Source organism: Lathyrus oleraceus, chromosome 1, assembly GCF_024323335.1.
Source record: "Lathyrus oleraceus cultivar Zhongwan6 chromosome 1, CAAS_Psat_ZW6_1.0, whole genome shotgun sequence".
NCBI lineage: Eukaryota > Viridiplantae > Streptophyta > Magnoliopsida > Fabales > Fabaceae > Lathyrus > Lathyrus oleraceus.
This window is the reverse complement of record NC_066579.1, coordinates 446,802,846-446,823,146: the sequence shown is the minus strand read 5'-3', so window position 1 is coordinate 446,823,146 and position 20,301 is coordinate 446,802,846. Positions and strand designations below refer to the sequence as shown.

Genomic DNA, 20,301 nt, shown 5'->3' with positions numbered 1-20,301 from the left:
AATAGAAATATGATAACAGTTAAATGGATTTAGGATTACACTCTTGTTATAACACATGGTTTAGGAATACGATACATAAGGCTCATCAACAAAGTTGGATGTCTATACCATGCTTAGAAATTGTTCACCTCACCAAATCAGTGGGAAAAAACCTTGAAAAATAAATACTTTAGGGACAATATACCAATAAACCACCATATCTAATCCTCATTCTGGCATGAAATTGAACATATTCTGGCATACATCAATAACCTTACTGTCATACCCCAAAAATTACCCATCATTTTTCCTAAAAAAAAAAAAAAAAAAAAAAAAAAAAAAAAAAACGAAAAAAAAAACGAAAAAAAAAAAAAAAAAAAAAAAAAAGAAAAAAAAAAATTTTTTTTAATTAATTAATTAATTAATTAATTAATTAATTAATTAAAATAAATAAATAAATAAAATATAACAAATTATTTTAGACTTGGGTCTCCCTCATTCCAAGCCCATTACCCACGAAATTAGTCTATAAATACTGAAGTTTCAGTAGGGGAGTTACACTTGGAGTTACACTTGGAGTGACACTTGGAGTTTACACTGGGAGATTTACTGGACACTGGGAGATTTACTAGAGAAAGAAGGAAGAGAAGCAAAACACTCTGAGGTTTCCTTGGAACAAAACCTTGAGGAAAAAGAAAGAGAGAGAACAGAGAAGGACGGATAGAAACTTTGGCATAGGAACCCTGCCTACCCGGAGAATTCAGAGTAAAGAAACCCTGAAGGCAGCCCATCTGCACCGAAGCCATCGTCGTCCAATTCCCGCTGCCTAACTTATTCCGATACTACAAGTGGTCAATCCCTTCAACCTTGAATTGGCAAACAGGTTTGCGTATCTCTATTGTTTATACTTTCAATTGGCCATATCTACATATATAATGCATCATGATTAAATGTTGATATATAATTTGCTTTCGTATGGGAATTTAAATATGCCTGAATACCCTGAATGTTTGATCATGTTATTCCTGTGATAAAATGCCATAAAATTCAAAGTTCCTAACGTGGGGCTGTTTTCAAATTCAAAATCCGTGGCCGCTCGCTAGCACCTCGCTAGGCGAGCCTGGGGCGAGTATTCGCCTGGCCTTCGCTAGGCGAGGCAGAGGCGAACGAGACAGTAGCTGACTTTTCTATTCTGTTTTTTTTTTTATGTTTTATCATAGCCATGCATTATTCATCCTATCCTAGTTATTGTTGTGATATTTCTCCGGTGTAATCTTCGATTGCACCCTGATTTGGTGTTCTGACATGTTTTTTTTTTTTGAGTTTCGTAAAGGTTCACATATCCCAGGAAAAGGTTATTGGCTAGGTATTCCACTTTATTTGTGGGATACCCTTGTGGAGTTTCACCCTAAATTAATTTTTAATGTATTAATTTCTAATGTATTAATTTTTTAATATATTATTTTTAATAATTTTAATGTGGAGTTTCATCCTAATTATATAATTAATTGTAAAACTTTGCCTTTGAATAAGTGATCTTGGACCTCTCTTTGTTGCCTTACGATTACGATATTACGGTCATGTCCCGCGAACGTGGGGATACCCTTAGCAAAGACCCTTCGGTTAAATCATCATAAAATAAATTATAGTCCCTCGGATGTTGCCTTCGAATATACAACTTTGTCCCTCGATGACCCTCCGATGTTGCCTACGGTTAAAAGATGATAGTCCCTTCGAATGCTAAGGTATCCTCGTAACTGTTGCCTTCAATGACCAATCGATGACCCTACGATGACCCTTTTACATCCAAAGGATAAAACTACTTATTTCTCAATAATAAGGACAGTTTTACCCTCATAAGGATAGGAAATACTCATAAAGACCTTGGGTCGGTATAACTCTTAATTGCTGGCTCACAACCTAAAACATTTTTTCACACCTCACACCTTTCAAAATACCTTCAGAAAATCACCACTTGGTATACATTCATACTAGAATCATTACCGAGTTATATTTTTCTAAACAATTTTCAAAACTAAACGAGATAATCATTTGTATACATTCATACAAGAATCATTACAAAGTTAAATTCTCTTTTCAAAACAATTTTTCTAAACAATTCACAAACACTTTTTTTAGACAAAAATAATATAAGTGATCGAGCAATTAAGAGCCCATGGATAACCATGGATACAAAGGGTGCTAACACCTTCCCTTTGTATAATGTACCTCCCGAACCCAAAATCTAAATTAAGGTCTTTCCTGTTCTTTTCCACCTTTCCTTATTGGATAAAAGAAAAGTCGGTGGCGACTCTTGCTAACCGCGACATTGCGATAAAAAACACAAAAAGTCCAGTTCACCGTATGACAGAACTGGCGACTCTGCTGGGGACCCTAAATATTTAAAAAGAGAGGTTACCTTAAAAACAAGATCACTTATTCAATTTGTCTGATATATTTTTAAGGGATTGCTTGGGTATGATATGCTTGAGTGAAAGATCCTACACCCGGATCTAGTGTACCTTAGGTAAGTAGCAAGAGATCATCGCGACTGTCCGGCGTATACTGGAATGGTCAAAATGATGGCTACGGTTAATGTGGCACTTTGGATGTCCTGATGTTCCTCATGTTAGTTGAGGAAATATTTGGCATTCGCGTGGTGTCATAAAAGCATTAACCAGACTTTTAGAACCCTAATTGACTCATCCTGGCCATTAGAAAGTAGTGAGATAACTGGCTTCGGTTCCGACTGGAGTTGGTTGAGACTCGATACTACACTCTTTGAGATTGGACTTTAGGGAAGCTTCGGTCAACCACTTGGTGTTGCACTGAAGTGGACTTAAGGAAAGGTCAATGATTTGAGATCCTTCTAGAACCCGGTTACTATTCTAAGACAGGTTGAACCAACCAAACTTCAGTGGGGAGGGTATTTACCTATGGAACTCACGCAAGCCTTAAAACCTAGGAATGATTGTTGTGTGACTTGCTTGTGCTTGTTATTTATCTAACAACATGACATCATAACAACATAACATCATAACATCATGGCATTGTACTAACCATTTCAAGGATTTAGGGATTTAACTCTGCTAAAAAAAAAAAAACAGAAAAAACAAAAACAAAAGCAAAAACAAAAGAGAAAAGAAAAAAAAAGCTCTTTTTGTTAGTTTATGCAAAGTTAAATCCCGAAAGTCCTTGAAAACATTTCATACATTGCATTGCATCGCATAACAGGTATTCTAAAGGATCAGTGTTCTCACGATTTTCCTATCAAACAGATTCCAGCAGATTCAAACAGATTGAACAATGGCTCTCGAACAAACTGTCAAAGATCTCCAGGCCCAGAATGCTCAATTCCAGGAAATGATGCTGAGCTTATCTAAGGGGCAGGAAGAACTGAAAGCTCTTTTGATGGAGAAGAAGAAGGACCAGAAACCTGTGGGTTACATCAACCCGGGGAGAAGGCTTAAGGGACAGGTTACAGGAGTCAAGATTAGAATTCCGAAGGATTCAGAAGAAGAGACCGAGAATGATTCGGAAGATGAGAATCCTAATCTCGTCAATTCTGAGGACGACGATGAAGATTATGAACATGAACAGTACTCTCCGAAGGATGATAAGTACAAGTTGCTGGAAGAACGTATGCTAGCTATGGAGGGGCAGAAAGTGCCCGGTCTGGATTTCGAAAACTTGGGTCTGGTCTCTGATGTGGTCATTCCCCGCAAATTCAAGGTTCCCATTTTCACTAAGTATGATGGTGCCTCTTGTCCTCAGATGCATCTAAGGGCTTATGTGAGAAAGATTCAGCCGCACACTACTGATAAGAAACTATGGATCCATTTCTTCCAAGAGAGTCTGTCTGGCACACAGTTAGAGTGGTATTATCAGCTTGAGAGCTCTAACATCCGCACATGGACTGATTTAGCAACAGCTTTCTACAAGCACTACCAGTATAATTCTGAGTTAGCGCCTACTCGGCTACAGCTACAAAATATGACTATGGGCTCTAAAGAAAGTTTCAAAGAATATGCTCAAAAGTGGAGAGATTTGGCTGGCAGAGTCAAACCCCCTATGACTGATCGAGAGTTAGTGGACATGTTCATGGGTACACTGACTGGCCCATTCTACAGCCATCTACTGGGAAGTTCCTCGTCAGGTTTCACTGAACTTATCTTGACAGGTGAACGGGTTGAAAGCGGCATTCGAAGTGGAAAGATACAGGCAGCTACTTCTGCAAGCACCAAAAAGTCCTATCAGGGAAAGAATGAATCAAATGCTGTGTACAGTGAGAGGAAGCATAACAAGAAGAATCGTGACCATACTGTTGGGGCAGTTACAATTGCCGCACCGCCATCTCAGAACTTCCAACACAGACAAGACAGGTCGAGAAGACAGTTTACCAAGATCAATATGACTTTAACCCAAGCACTGCAGAGTATGTTAAAGGCCAATTTGATTACCCTCAGAGGCCCTCCTGCAAATCCCAACACTACTTCTCCTCGTTATAATCCCAACGCCAGGTGTGCCTATCACTCCGATAGCCCCGGGCATGATACGAATGATTGCTGGTTGTTGAAGAACAAGATTCAGGATATGATCGACGCTGGAGAAATTGAATTTGATCCTCCGGCGACCCCCAATGTCATCACAGCACCTATGCCTAATCATGACCAGAATGTTAATGTTGTGGACGACAATTCTCACGTTAATGACGTTGCTGATTTAGCATCTCCTCTCCTGATCGTTAAGAAGAATTTATTGCAAGCTGGTTTATTTCCAGGTTGTGCTGAAGATTGCGATCTCTGTGTACTCCGACCCAATGATTGTTTGAAGTTGAAGAACGGCATTCAACGGCTGATGGATGATCGTACAATTCTATTCGAAAGGGTTCCTAAGGTGGACAACTCTATTGAAGAGATATCTGTGATTGCTAGGTCCAAAGCTCCAGTGAAGATTACCGCTACTAGAGTGCCTGTGAAGATTACCGCTGAGCCCAAAGTGGCTCCCCTGATTATTACCGCACCTGGCCCCGTGCCATATTCCTCCAGCAAAGCTATTCCGTGGAACTATGGAGGCGACGTTTACATCCATGGCATAAAGCAAGTTGGTAGTTCTGCTAATCCTAATGATATTGTGGGGACTAGTAAAGTTACTCGAAGTGGAAGGATCTACTCCCCAGAAATCTCACCTCCCGCTCCCGAAATTCGAGGAAAAAGACCAGTCAATCCTCCTCAGTCAGAGTCATCGGTCGAAGTTACTTCTGAAGATGTTGCCAAACAGGAAATGGAAGAGATGCTGAAAATCATCCGTAAGAGCGATTTTGATGTAGTGGAACAATTGGGGCATACTCCGTCTAAAATCTCAATGTTGTCCTTGTTATTATCCTCTGAATCCCATGCCAATGCGTTGATGAAATTCTTGAAGACCGCTCATGTGCCTCAAGAAACATCCGTCGATCAATTCGAACATTATGTTGCTAATTTGACTGTTGACAATGGCCTAGGCTTTTCCGATGCTGACCTAACACCAGCGGGAAAGAATCACAATAAAGCTCTGCATATCTCCATCGAGTGCGAGGGGATCACCTTGGCTCACGTGTTGATCGACAATGGCTCCTCCTTGAACGTACTCCCGAAAGCTGTGCTCGATAAATTTGACTACAAAGGCATTGAACTGAAACCTAGTGATGTTGTGGTGCGTGCTTACGATGGTGCGAAGAGTGTTGTCTATGGTGAAGTGGTTCTCCCTATCAAGATAGGACCTCAAGTCTTCAGCACTACCTTTCACGTGATGGACATTCGTCCCGCCTACTCCTGCTTGTTGGGGCGCCCTTGGATCCATGGGGCAGGTGCGGTAGCTTCGTCGCTTCATCAAAAGTTGAAGTATCCAATAGCAGGCATGGTCGTCACTGTATGTGGAGAAGAAGAGTATATTGTCAGTAGTGTGCAAGCCTTCAAATACGTCGAGATGGATGGTGAATTCTTTGAGACTCCTTCTCAGTCATTTGAAGTGGTTCCTCCACCCAGTCCTGTCCTTAAGCCAACTCCCCTTGTGCCCAAGGTTGTTCGTGCTCCCCCTGTCATGATCTCTCTGAAAGATGCTCAAGCCGCGATTGAAAATGGTGATCGTGCTGGTTGGGGTCAACTGATCAATGTACCGTACAAGTCTGATAAAGCTGGCCTGGGGTTTAACTCTGGAAAGATAGTCAAAAATCAGATTAATGCTATGGAAGATGCTGATAGTGATTGCGACTTGGATAGCTGGATTTTCCCAACAATTGGTGACGGACTCAACAATTGGAAGACTGAAGACATTATCCCGATTTCCTTTAGTCAGGAGTAATTGTTATTGTTTATTCTAGAATTGCAAATTTTAATTTTCTTTTACAATCAAACTTCTTAAAGCATTGTGTCTATGCCCGAGGCACAATGGCTAATTTGTTAGGGGTTTGTCATTTTCATAAGCATATTCATATTCAATAGATCAATGGACTTTTTGCATTCAAATATTGCGCTCTTTATCTTTCCTGTCATTTTTCAAACAAGCTATGTTTCTTGCACACACTCACGTAACAATTTGCCGATCCATATCCACTCTGGATCCTGTTGGTAATGACTCTGCTACTGTTCATTATGACTTTGAAAATCCGATCTACCAAGCCGAGGATGGAAGCGAGGAAGATTGTGAAGTCCCTGGAGAACTTGCCCGACTACTGCAAGAAGAAAAGACTATACAGCCGCATGAGGAATCAATTGAAATTGTAAATCTGGGTACTGAAATAAACAAGAAAGAAGTCAGAGGTTTCTTGGGGCACTCGAATTACATTGCCCGATTCATTCCACACTTGACTGCTACCTGCAAACCCATCTTCAAATTACTGAGACAAAATCAAGAGATGGTATGGAATGATGAATGCCAAGAAGCTTATGACAAAATCAGGAAATATCGCCAAGAACCTCCAGTTCCGATGCCACCAGTTGAAGGAAGACCTTTAATTACGTATTTGACCGTGTTAGAAAATTCAATGAGGTGTGTTGGGGCAACATGACGAGTCTGGTCGAAAAGAGCATGCCATATACTGCCTTAGCAAAAGGTACCGACTGTGAAACAAGATACTCACAGCCCGAGAAAGCTTGCTGTGCTTTGGCCTGGGCTGCTCGCCGACTAAGACAGTATATGTTGAATCATACCACCTTATTGACTTCTAAGATGGATTCTATCAAATACCTATTTGAGAAACCTGCTGTCTCCTGAAAGAGTTATCACTGACAATGGTACTAATTTGAACAACAAGATGATTACTGAACTCTGCACGCAGTTCAAAATAAAACACCATAACTCTTCTCCGTACCGGCCAAAGACGAACGGCGCTGTAGAAGCGGCTAATAAGAATATTAAGAAGATTATACAAAAGATGACGGTAACATACAAAGACTGGCATGAGATGTTACCATTTGCTCTTCATGGTTATCGTACTTCGGTACGAACTTCGACAGGGGCAACTCCTTTCTCTTTAGTCTACGGAATGGAAGCCGTTTTACCAGTAGAGGTTCAGATTCCCTCTCTAAGGATCATGAAAGAGGCGGGCTTAGACGAGGACGAATGGATCCAGACTCGACTCGATCAGATACATTTGATTGATGAGAAGAGACTTGCGGCTGTATGTCACGGGCAGATATATCAGAAGCGCATGACCAGGGCATTCAACAAAAGGGTCAAGAGACAAGTGTATCAAATGGGCGACTTGGTGATAAAGCGTATCATCCTACCACAAACTGATCCCAGAGGCAAATGGACTCCCACATACGAAGGGCCATTTGTGGTTAAGAAGGTATTCTCTGGTGGAGCCATGATACTCGCTACTATGGATGGTGAAGACTTCCCACATCCCGTGAACGCGGACATAGTTAAAAAATACTACGCATAAAAGAGACCCGCTAGATCGACGTATCTAGGCAAAAGTAAGGGCATCCCGGCGAACCAAAAGGGTTCGGGCAAAAATTAGGGATATATAAAAAAAAAATGTACACCCGGCAAGTCGAAAACCTGAAAAGGCGGCTTGGGCAAAAAAGGGTATCCTGGTGGACTGAAAACCTGAAAAGGCGGTCCAGGCAAAAATTAGGGATTAAAGCGTATGACTATGTCCCGTTCTTAGTCAACTTCATCCAAGTTCAAGGGACTGAACAAGCCAATCACTTCCATCCGACAGCAGGGATGAGATGCTTGAAGACATAATGACAGTAGTAGACTTAAAATCAATAGGACTTCTTCCACATAGCTTTCTCTTTGTTTTCGACAATTTCCTCTTACTAGGATTTCTGTCTCCTTGTACACAAATTGCCTGTTTATAGGCCTTCTTTCAAAATCAATACAACCTTCTTTCAAAAGATGCTTTTGTTTTTTCTTTTTCTGTTTTGTTTGCGTAAACGTCCATTGATTTAATTTGAATTAATATATGCATTTGAATATGACCAATGTTTACCAAAATACATGCATAGAATAGCAATAGCAATTACTACAAGACTTCAGGATCGAGGATAAGGTCTAACCATGCTTCCAATGAATCCGCTACCAATTCTCTTCCCCAGCAAGCCTATTTTTCCCAGAAGAAATTGGCAGTATTCCCCGGCACAGCCAGCTATTCCCCAACAGAGGTCGGCATCGCCAGACAGGCTGATCATCTCATCCATCTCCAGCCCGACTCTGCTGAATATTTCCACCATCAGACAGAAATCAAGCATCCCCAGCCGAGAAAGGGTCATCGACACAAATGTCTCAAATCAGTAGATGGGGATTTATTTTCCCCAGTAGAGTCCCCAAGCAGAACTTCTCATACGCATAACTCATTCATTACATCATTTCACAGCATACACATGCATACAACATTCGCATTTATTTTAGCATAACACGAAACATCTCATACATCATGACATAGCATGAAGCTAACTTTTCTTTGCAGGTTATTTATCCTCCTGATATAGTCAAAATAAAAGGTTCATTCAGACAGACACCTTTATCAATCACATTCAAGATTCAGATACATATTTCAAATACAGTTCATGGGAACATTCATTCTGACAACACTTCGATATCCTCCTAACGATGGCATCTTTAAGCCCATCCCAGACATTTATTGCAAGTACAACATATACAGGTTATCAGATACAGCCTAACGTACGGTTCATTCTGATTCAGCCCAACATATGACTTCTTCAGCAACTCCAATGCGGTCTAACGTACGACCCATTTGGACCTTCAAATCCTCAGATGCTGCCTAGCGTACGGTACATTCAAGGGTGTAGTCTAGCGTACGACTACTTTCTTTTTCAGATGCAGCCTAACGGACGGCTCATTCTACAACTCGGATACGATCTAACGTACGATCCATTCTGAACTTCAACAACCCCAACGCGGTCTAACGTACGACCCGTTTGGATCTTACAACCCTCAGATGCTACCTAACGTACGGTACATTTCTGAAGTGTAGTCTGGCGTACGACTACCGCTTTCATCATCAGATGCGGCCTAACAGACGACTCATTCTGCGACGGTCTAACGTACGACCCGTTCGGATGTCCATCCCCTCAGATGCTACCTAACATACGGTACATTTCTGAAGTGTAGTCTAACGTACGACTACCCCTTTCGTCATCAGATTCAGCCTAACGTACGGCTCATTCTGCAACTCAGATACGATCTAGCGTATGGTCCATTCTGATCCTTTATCCCCAACAGCATATAACACACTCCGACTCTCCAGCGAAGTCGGCAGCCTAATGGATGACTCATTATACGGTCTAACGTACGACCCAGTGTGGCACCCATGTCTTCAAATTGGCCTAATATACGGCGCGATCTGAAGCTTTCGTCATCAAACCTCCCGGATGGCATCTTTAAGCCCATCTCCATCAAGACCAACTGTCGATTCTCAAGTGCAAATTTTTGGGGCATTCTAGTGTTCAATAATCTTCCACCTCCAGACCACGAATGGCATACACGCCATCCTAACTCTCTCGGTTCAAGAATATTGAACAGGGGCAGCTGTCATACCCCAAAAATTACCCATCATTTTTCCTAAAAAAAAAAAAAAAAAAAAAAAAACGAAAAAAAAAACGAAAAAAAAAAAAAAAAAAATTTTTTTTTTTAATTAATTAATTAATTAATTAATTAAATAATTAAAATAAATAAATAAATAAAATATAACAAATTATTTTAGACTTGGGTCTCCCTCATTCCAAGCCCATTACCCACGAAATTAGTCTATAAATACTGAAGTTTCAGTAGGGGAGTTACACTTGGAGTTACACTTGGAGTGACACTTGGAGTTTACACTGGGAGATTTACTGGAGAAAGAAGGAAGAGAAGCAAAACACTCTGAGGTTTCCTTGGAACAAAACCTTGAGGAAAAAGAAAGAGAGAGAACAGAGAAGGACGGATAGAAACTTTGGCATAGGAACCCTGCCTACCCGGAGAATTCAGAGTAAAGAAACCCTGAAGGCAGCCCATCTGCACCGAAGCCATCGCCGTCCAATTCCTGCTGCCTAACTTATTCCGATACTACAAGTGGTCAATCCCTTCAACCTTGAATTGGCAAACAGGTTTGCGTATCTCTATTGTTTATACTTTCAATTGGCCATATCTACATATATAATGCATCATGATTAAATGTTGATATATAATTTGCTTTCGTATGGGAATTTAAATATGCCTGAATACCCTGAATGTTTGATCATGTTATTCCTGTGATAAAATGCCATAAAATTCAAAGTTCCTAACGTGGGGCTGTTTTCAAATTCAAAATCCGTGGCCGCTCGCTAGCACCTCGCTAGGCGAGCCTGGGGCGAGTATTCGCCTGGCCTTCGCTAGGCGAGGCAGAGGCGAACGAGACAGTAGCTGACTTTTCTATTCTGTTTTTTTTTTATGTTTTATCATAGCCATGCATTATTCATCCTATCCTAGTTATTGTTGTGATATTTCTCCGGTGTAATCTTCGATTGCACCCTGATTTGGTGTTCTGACATGTTTTTTTTTTTTAGTTTCGTAAAGGTTCACATATCCCAGGAAAAGGTTATTGGCTAGGTATTCCACTTTATTTGTGGGATACCCTTGTGGAGTTTCACCATAAATTAATTTTTAATGTATTAATTTCTAATGTATTAATTTTTTAATATATTATTTTTAATAATTTTAATGTGGAGTTTCATCCTAATTATATAATTAATTGTAAAACTTTGCCTTTGAATAAGTGATCTTGGACCTCTCTTTGTTGCCTTACGATTACGATATTACGGTCATGTCCCGCGAACGTGGGGATACCCTTAGCAAAGACCCTTCGGTTAAATCATCATAAAATAAATTATAGTCCCTCGGATGTTGCCTTCGAATATACAACTTTGTCCCTCGATGACCCTCCGATGTTGCCTATGGTTAAAAGATGATAGTCCCTTCGAATGCTAAGGTATCCTCGTAACTGTTGCCTTCAATGACCAATCGATGACCCTACGATGACCCTTTTACATCCAAAGGATAAAACTACTTATTTCTCAATAATAAGGACAGTTTTACCCTCATAAGGATAGGAAATACTCATAAAGACCTTGGGTCGGTATAACTCTTAATTGCTGGCTCACAACCTAAAACATTTTTTCACACCTCACACCTTTCAAAATACCTTCAGAAAATCACCACTTGGTATACATTCATACTAGAATCATTACCGAGTTATATTTTTCTAAACAATTTTCAAAACTAAACGAGATAATCATTTTGTATACATTCATACAAGAATCATTACAAAGTTAAATTCTCTTTTCAAAACAATTTTTCTAAACAATTCACAAACACTTTTTTTTAGACAAAAATAATATAAGTGATCGAGCAATTAAGAGCCCATGGATAACCATGGATACAAAGGGTGCTAACACCTTCCCTTTGTATAATGTACCTCCCGAACCCAAAATCTAAATTAAGGTCTTTCCTGTTCTTTTCCACCTTTCCTTATTGGATAAAAGAAAAGTCGGTGGCGACTCTTGCTAACCGCGACATTGCGATAAAAAACACAAAAAGTCCAGTTCACCGTATGACACTTACCTTCATGAAAATTGGGAATGGTTGCACGGTTGATTTATGGTCAAATAAATGACTACCTTATAAGATTAAAGACATGCACCTAACTCTCACAGAAAATCTAATATATCTATAATACTCATTTGTCAGTAACATAATACATAATCACAAATGAAATATTCTTGCCATTCCACAAGATTATGCACATGAAATTGCAAAGAATGTCTTTGAGGTGCACCAACCCTATAATGACTTGGAGGAAGAAAAACAAATATGTTCTAGCACAAAAGATGAAGTTCTAACATTTAAATATGCCTATTATTTCTTCAGCTTTCATCTCTCAAATATTTAGTGGCGAAAGAAAATTTGGCACAAGTATGTTCCACCAATTAAGTCCCTTTTCAGTTGGAGATTGTTTCATAATGTTATTGCAACAAATGATAATTTTACAAGGAGATACATGCAATTAGTTTCTTGATATTCATTATGTTAAAATCATATAGAAGATGTGGACCATGTATTTCTCCAATGCCCCTTCACTCTACATTTCTTGAATTGGATGGAAGGAATAATCTCCATGAGAATGGACATAACATACATAAACAACATTTTTAACATTATGGAAAGAAACTGGAGTATGTAGGTTAAGCATCTTATTCTAGCATTAATTATTAGTATTATTTGGAAAACTTCTCATCTAAGAAACACCATTAGATTCAAAGTAGGTACATCAGTGATTAAAAGACAGGTTAACCACATTAAAAAGTTGTTACTTATTTACTCACCATCTTTCAAAGGACATGTGTACTCTTCAGTGTTGGAGTTTACAATTATTGAAGCATTTGAAATAAAATTCATGTATCCACCAACACCGATTTGTTTTCAAATAAATTAGATTATACCTAAATATGATTGGATCAAGCACAATATAGATGGATCTTCTAGATAAAACCAGGTGCCTTAACATGTGGTGTCATATTCATAGATTATTTAGGCACTTTCCTTGCAGCTTTTTTCAGCTAAGGTATGAATAACCACCTCTTTCCAAGTGGAATTGCATGACGTTATGTTAGTCATCCACCATGCAAATACAAAGGGATGGAACCACCTATCGATAGACAGTGATTCAACCCTTATAATTCAAGTCTTCTACAGTAAAAAAAAAGTTAGCTATTTGGGAGTTATTGGTGGTTGGAGAAATAAAATGCACATTGTTCGTTCATTTAAATTAAAAATCTTCCATTTGTTTCACGAAGGAAATATCTGTGTGGATAGAATTGGTCAAGATATTTTGTAGATCATGACACATGGTTGACTACTTTATCATAATGTGTTTGAGATAATTATTTTAGAGAACATTTTGGTTTAACTTCATCCTCTCTATTTTTTTTTCATTTACTCAATAATATATATATATATATATATATATATATATATATATATATATATATATATATATATATATATATATATATATATATATATATATATATATATATATATATATATATATATATATAATATAAACTTCAAATTAATTCAGAGACTTAATTTTATAAGTATGTATCGTATAATCAACATTGACTAACCTTTTAAGAGAATAAGCTAATTGGAAAAAAATTCATAGACCTAATTCCACCTATTTAAAAATTTTAAAATAGTTAAGAGATCTACAAATTAATTAAACATGACCATGATTATGTTCGGTCAAACATTCTCTCCACTCCGAAAGCAAAATGCCCAGTCATACATTTCTCCAACGAGTGCTTAATGTACTATGGATTCATCAATCATGTTCATTCTCTAGTTTGTAGATTTTTAATTTTTTGGATGAAATGTGAGAATTTCATCAATCCATGATGGAGGAAAGATCAAAACCACTTCATTTATCACAATTGTAATAAGCTATTGAACGTAAATGAAGAACAAAGTTTTCAAGGATTGAGACAAAGGAACAATATTTTTCACTCATCGATCAAGTTAAGGCATGCTAAAGTGAACATTTATAAATAAAAGCATGTGCAAGCTTATTTGAAGGAGGACTTCAAAATTGAAAACCATGTGATAAACTAATATAAATAATTCTTTAACACTGATAACCTATATTCAGTCTAGCTTAGTGTAAAGGTCGATACCATAATTAATCACCAAAGGCGACAATGCTTTTCTCCCTATCATGCCATAACTTGATGAAAACAAAATAATTTTTTTTTTCAAATGGATGGAAACTCTACACCTAGACCAGATGACTTTGGTGGTTGCTTTTACCAAATATTCTAGGATATAGTAGATGATGATGACATGGCCTCAATCACAAAATTTCTTTACAAAAAATTAGATCTCACCTAATCCCAACTCTATCAATATTAGTTTGGTACCCAAATTCCATGAAGTAGATACCATAAAGAACTTTATACTTATAGCATTGACAAATTTATAATTCAAGATTACCACCAAGGTCATATTTGATAGGCTTGATAGTTTGGCTCCCAAAAAATGTCTCAGAGCACAAGAGAGGATTCATATGAGGAAAGAGTATATCAAAATGCATAGTGATCGCATCTGAGACAATAAACTTGTTTGGTAAGAACCCTTTTAAGAGAACATGCATATGGAAATTGATATCAAAAGGCATTTAATATGTTAAAGTGGATTTATTCACTCAAGGTGCTTAAGAATTTTGGCTTTAATATTATATTTTGCAACTAAATTACAATAATAATTTGCTTAGAAAGGTATCCTTATTATTCAGTTATTATATAGGACTAATATAATGACATCCCTCGTCTCCTTTACTATTTTACATTGCTTGATATGCTTTAAGTATTGCTCATGGCAGAATTACATTTCCAAGTCACATTTTCTTTGCAAAAACATATTATAATGATCTTTTGTAAAGACGCCAAAAGAAATGCCTCTACTATCCTTAATTTACTACATGAATATGCTCAAAATTTAGACCAACACTCTAGTCCATAAAATACAAAGTGTTTGGAGGAGATATTTTAAGTATTATACCTAAACTAATTGCATGAATTCTTGATTTCAATAAGTCGGGAAAACTTTGATTACCTTGTCATACCAATATTAAAGGGTAAGTCAATAGATCCAAATTTACAACTAATAGAAGATAGGATCATAGCCAAATTATCCACATGGAAAAGACAAATCTCATTTATGATGGGAAGAATTCAACTTGTTAACTTAGTTATCCATGAGATGCTACTTTACAACCTTAAAATCTATGAGTGGTATGTTTCACTTATCAATAAAATAGAACTTGGATAAGAAACTTTATATGGTTTGAAAACATTGATGATATAAAGATGATAACAATTAAATGGATTCAGGATTGCATTCTTGTTATAACATTTTGTTTATGAATATGAGGCATAAGGTTCATCAACAAAGTTGGATGCATGTATCATGATTGGAAATTGTTCACCTCATCAAATCAGTGGGAACAAACCTTGAAGAACAAATACTTTATGGATGAAATACGAATAAAAGCACAAAATCTCATCCTCGTTATGGCATGGAAATGAACATATTCTGGCATACGTCTGGGACCATACCTACTCGAAAATTGGGAATGGCCAAACGATTGATTTATGGTAAGATAAATGTCTACCTTATAAGATTAAAGACATGCACCTAATTCTCCCAGAAAATCTACAATAATCACTTGTTAGTAACATAATGCAGAATCACAACTAAAATATTCCTACCGTGCTATAAGATTATGCACGTGAAATTGCAAAGGATATCTTCGAGGTGCACCTGCCCTATAATGACATGGTGGAAGACAAACAAATATGTTCTAGTACAAAAAATGAACTTCTAACATTTAAATATGCCTATGATTGCATCGGCTTTCTTCTCCTAAATATTTAGTGGCCAAAGAAAATTTGGCAAAAGTATGTTCCACCAACTAAGTCCCTTTTCAGGTTAAGATTGATTCATAATGAAATTGCAACAAATGAGAATTTTACAAGGAGAGACATGCAATTAGTTTTTTATGTTCATTATTTCAAAATCATATAGAAGACGTGGCTCATCTATTTCTTCAATTCCCATTCACTTTGCAACTTTTAAATTGGAAAGAAAGAATAATTTATATGAGATTGGACATGACATGCACAAACAACATTTTTAACATTGTGGAAATAAGTTGGTGTACACTGGTTAATCATCTTCTTCTAGCACTAAGTATTCGTATTATTCGGAAAATTTGTCATCTAAGAAACACCATTAGATTCAAGTCAGGTACATCAGTGATTAACTACATTAAAAAGTTGTTAGTTATATACTCATCATCTTTCAAATGACATATGTACTATTCAATGTTTGAGTTTACAATTATTGAAACATTTGAAATAAAATGCAAGTATCCACCAACACCGATTTTTTTTCAAATAAATTAGATTACATGTAATCATTATTGGATCAAGTGCAATATAGATGATCTTCTAGAGAAAATCAGGGGTCACCTATTTCCAAGGTAGCCACGTATTTTCAAGTGAAACTGCATGATGTTATGTTAATCATCCACCACGCAAACACAAAAGGATGGAACCACCTATAGTTGGAGAGTGATTCAAGCCTTCTACAATGAAAAGTTAGATCTTTAAGAGTTATTGGTTAGTTGGAGAAATAAAATGCACATTCTTCATTCATTTATACTAAAAGTCTTCTATATATTTCACAAAGGAAATCCCTATGTCGATAGATTTACTCAATATATTTTGTAGATCATGACATGTGGTTGACAAAGTTACTATTATGTTTGAGATAATTATTTTAGAGAATATTTTGGTCTAACAAATTACCATTTTTTTTAGTTTTGATAGGTCAGGTACATAACTCCATCCTATTTGTTTTTTTTTTTTCATTTATTCAATTTTATATATATATATATATATATATATATATATATATATATATATATATATATATATATATATATATATATATATATATATATATATATATATATATATATATATATATATATATATATATATATATATATATATATATAAAATTCAAATAGTTATTTACAAACTACAAATTAATTGCAAATTAATTGAGAGACTTAATTTTATAAGTATGTGTCATATCACATTAAGTAACCTTCTTTTAACAAAAGAAGCTAATTGAAAGAAAAAAATTCATCAACCTAATTGGATCCATTTAAAAATTTTAAAATAGTTAAGAAATCTACAAATTAATTAAACATGACCGTGATTATGTTCCGTCAAATATTCTCTCCACTCAGAAAATGCTCAATCATACATTTCTTTAACCACTGTAATATGCATTCATCAATCATGTACATTCTCTACACAGATTTTTTTTTTTTTGATGAAATATGTGTATTTCATCAATCACATGTCCATTCTCTAGCTTGCAGATTTTTCATTTTTTTGAATGAAATGTGTGAATTTCATCGATTATGATGGAGGAAAGCTCAAAACCACTTCATTTATCACAATTATAATAAGCTAATGAACAAAAATGACTTGTTATCTGGGTCAAAAATTACAGAACATTCATCTGTTACATATAAAATTTTCAACACTGTAAAGTTTATATATATATGAGACATCATCACAAGAGGGAAATGAATGATATAATCTATTCATTCATTTTTGCTTGGTTTTCTCTTCATTCTACTATAAGGTCCAACTGTACTGTCCATAATATACATGTAAATAACCTGACTCCAAGATTTATACGATGACAAACTATCATAATACTCGGGAGCAATCTCCTTCACCTTGTGAAGTTTGTGTCCTGGAATTCTCGGAAAATCATGGTGCTCATTATGGTAACCTACATGCCATGTGAGAAGATTCAAAGGTCCATAGTAAGAATATGTCTCTTGTTCAGGTTTGAATACATAATGTTCTGAAATGAAATGACCCGCCATCGGATGCATCCCTCCACCAACAAATGTCGCAAGTATGAGATAAGCCAACGATTTCCAACTCCAGAAATAAACCATCGACACGTCAAGAGCAATCTGAATGGAGAAGTTCATAAACTCCCATAAACCAAGAGGCTTCGGTTTAAGAAACAACGGCCGAAACGCGTAAAAGAATAGCTGTAAAAAGACCCAAATGGTTTTCGCAAAAATATTTGTTACAACACGCGCTTCCGTGAGACTAGGGACGTCCATATCAACCCCGTCTACACCTTGGAAACGATGGTGCTCCAAGTGATACTTTTGAAATGTTACGGACATGGGTACGCCGATTGGGAGGTTAGCGAAAATCCCGAGCCAACGGTTACATACCGGAGATGAGAAAGCTAGATTGTGACTTAGCTCATGGATAGCCAAGAAAAGATTGTGGTTGAGAAATGAACCGAAAAAATAGGCTACAAGAAGAATCTTCAGCCATCCTGCATCTTTAAGTAAAATAGCAGTACCAAGCTGAAGTAAAACAACAACACTAATCTGCAACAAAACAAAACAATTTCCAAAGATCATCAACATGAAGATCCTACAAAGTACATTTCAAATCTCAACCACAAACTAATATCATCTGCATTTACAGCATCTCTAATTGTAGAGCCAATTCATAGTTGTTACTTTACATTACTTTTTTTTCGCGGGTCCTACGAGCACATGTCAATTTCAATTTTAATACCTTTAGCAACTTTTCATAATAATGGTGCGTGTCCCTTTAAGAATTTAAGACAAATCCCACATTTTTATATCTTTTTTAAAACATGGATTTTACAATGAACATCAAACCTGACCGTGACACAAATAATCAATGTACTAAACTATTATATAAACCTACATTGAATATTCAATCAATCTAAAGGGTAATTGACTACAATCACACCTGTCATGTGTATAACACCAACAAATAATAATTCCAAAATCTAGGAACAATCTAAACATGCGTCATGATTTTGTCTGACACCAGGGTCTCAGAGACAGAGACACCTGATGTTAGAAATCGTCAGAAACCAAGATGCCTTCAACTTGAAATGTCAATTAGGAACTAGTTCTTTCTTGCACATGGAATCCAAGACCTATAATACCGGCACCTCCAAACTCTAAGAAAAAGTGTGTCTATATAATTTTCAAATTATTATCCACAGCAGTGTGATGTATTAATATCGGTATCATGTGTGGCATACCAATAGATGTTCTTTATAGTACAAGATAATCTAAGAATCGTACTAAAAAGTACCATCAAAAAGAACATTTGCAGTTGCACCTATTTTCCTAAACCAAAATGAACTTTAAGAAAAAACAAAACCTTCAAAATATTTATTCAACTTGCATTTATACAAATAGATCTAGGTGCATTATAAAATTACTATGAAACAGGACACCGGAAACATAACACCTACTCACACATGAACAGCATAATAAATTAAGAAAATTAATAATTTAAACACAATCATAAGTCAAGAAATCAAGTCAGTGTCGATATAAGACACCGGCGCGGACACAATATAAATTTACTACCGACTAAAATTCTCAAAAACATCACACATTATGGAACCAATGGAAGAAACTTGAATGAATAGATAAACAAAAACAAAACCTTGAATAATGCGGAGTAATCAGGACCAAAGAGATCCTTAATTTGAGGGTATTTTGAGAGAATTTGACGACGGCGAGAAGCATGTGGTTCGTCGGTATATGACCAGAAGAAATCTCCAGCCATCATAACCCCTTCACCATCACGATCTTCTCCTCCTCCAATACCCATTTTTTTTTCTCTTTTTTTTTTCTCTCACATTACATGGCTTGAATTATGAAAGTGAGAATGTTATATATAAATAGAGAGAGAAAAAGTGTGGGGTTTGAATATGGGAAATTGTTAAGAATAGTGAAACACCGCATCTATCATCACATTCCTTTATTCTTACTGGTTGCGGTTTCGTTTATACCCCGACTTTACAGCCTGTAATTTTTGTTGTGAAACCCTTGATTTAGATTAATTAATAATCTATTTTTATTGCTTTTTCTTCTTTATGTATTTCATTGTTTTTTATTCGTATAGATTTTTGGATCCGACCCACCTAAATTTTAGTCACACATTTTAATATATTTGTTCTACTTTGTTTTTTTTTACTATTTCAAATATAAGCATTAATAATTTTTCTACTACTTTTTTTTAGAGATGAAAGATCCATATATTTGTCACACTCTTTTTTTATTGAGCATATCAAAATTTTAGATCCTCAATTTCAATTATGTCAGTCATTCTTATTTTTTAGAGGAAAAAA

General features: G+C 36.4%; 1 protein-coding gene across 1 annotated transcript; it reads right to left on the bottom strand.

Annotated features, from left to right (window-relative positions):
- Positions 1–17,545: 17,545 nt before the first annotated feature.
- On the bottom strand, positions 17,546–19,925 carry LOC127082472 (sphingolipid delta(4)-desaturase DES1-like). Its single transcript, XM_051022711.1, has 2 exons — positions 19,614–19,925; positions 17,546–18,505 (listed from the first exon to the last, which is right to left on the bottom strand). Exons 1-2 carry the CDS (start codon positions 19,779–19,781, stop codon positions 17,687–17,689), a joined length of 987 nt encoding a protein of 328 aa, XP_050878668.1. The 5' UTR covers positions 19,782–19,925; the 3' UTR covers positions 17,546–17,686.
- Positions 19,926–20,301: the final 376 nt, after the last annotated feature.

What these genes read in the sequence shown, in the direction of transcription:
- LOC127082472 (XM_051022711.1), bottom strand. Translation starts at nt 19,781, where the DNA reads ATGGGTATTGGAGGAGGAGAAGATCGTGATGGTGAAGGGGTTATGATG. An exon ending in ATTACTCCGCATTATTCAAG is followed by an intron (nt 18,506 to 19,613) that starts GTTTTGTTTTTG and finishes GTTTTGTTGCAG; the next exon opens with ATTAGTGTTGTTGTTTTACT.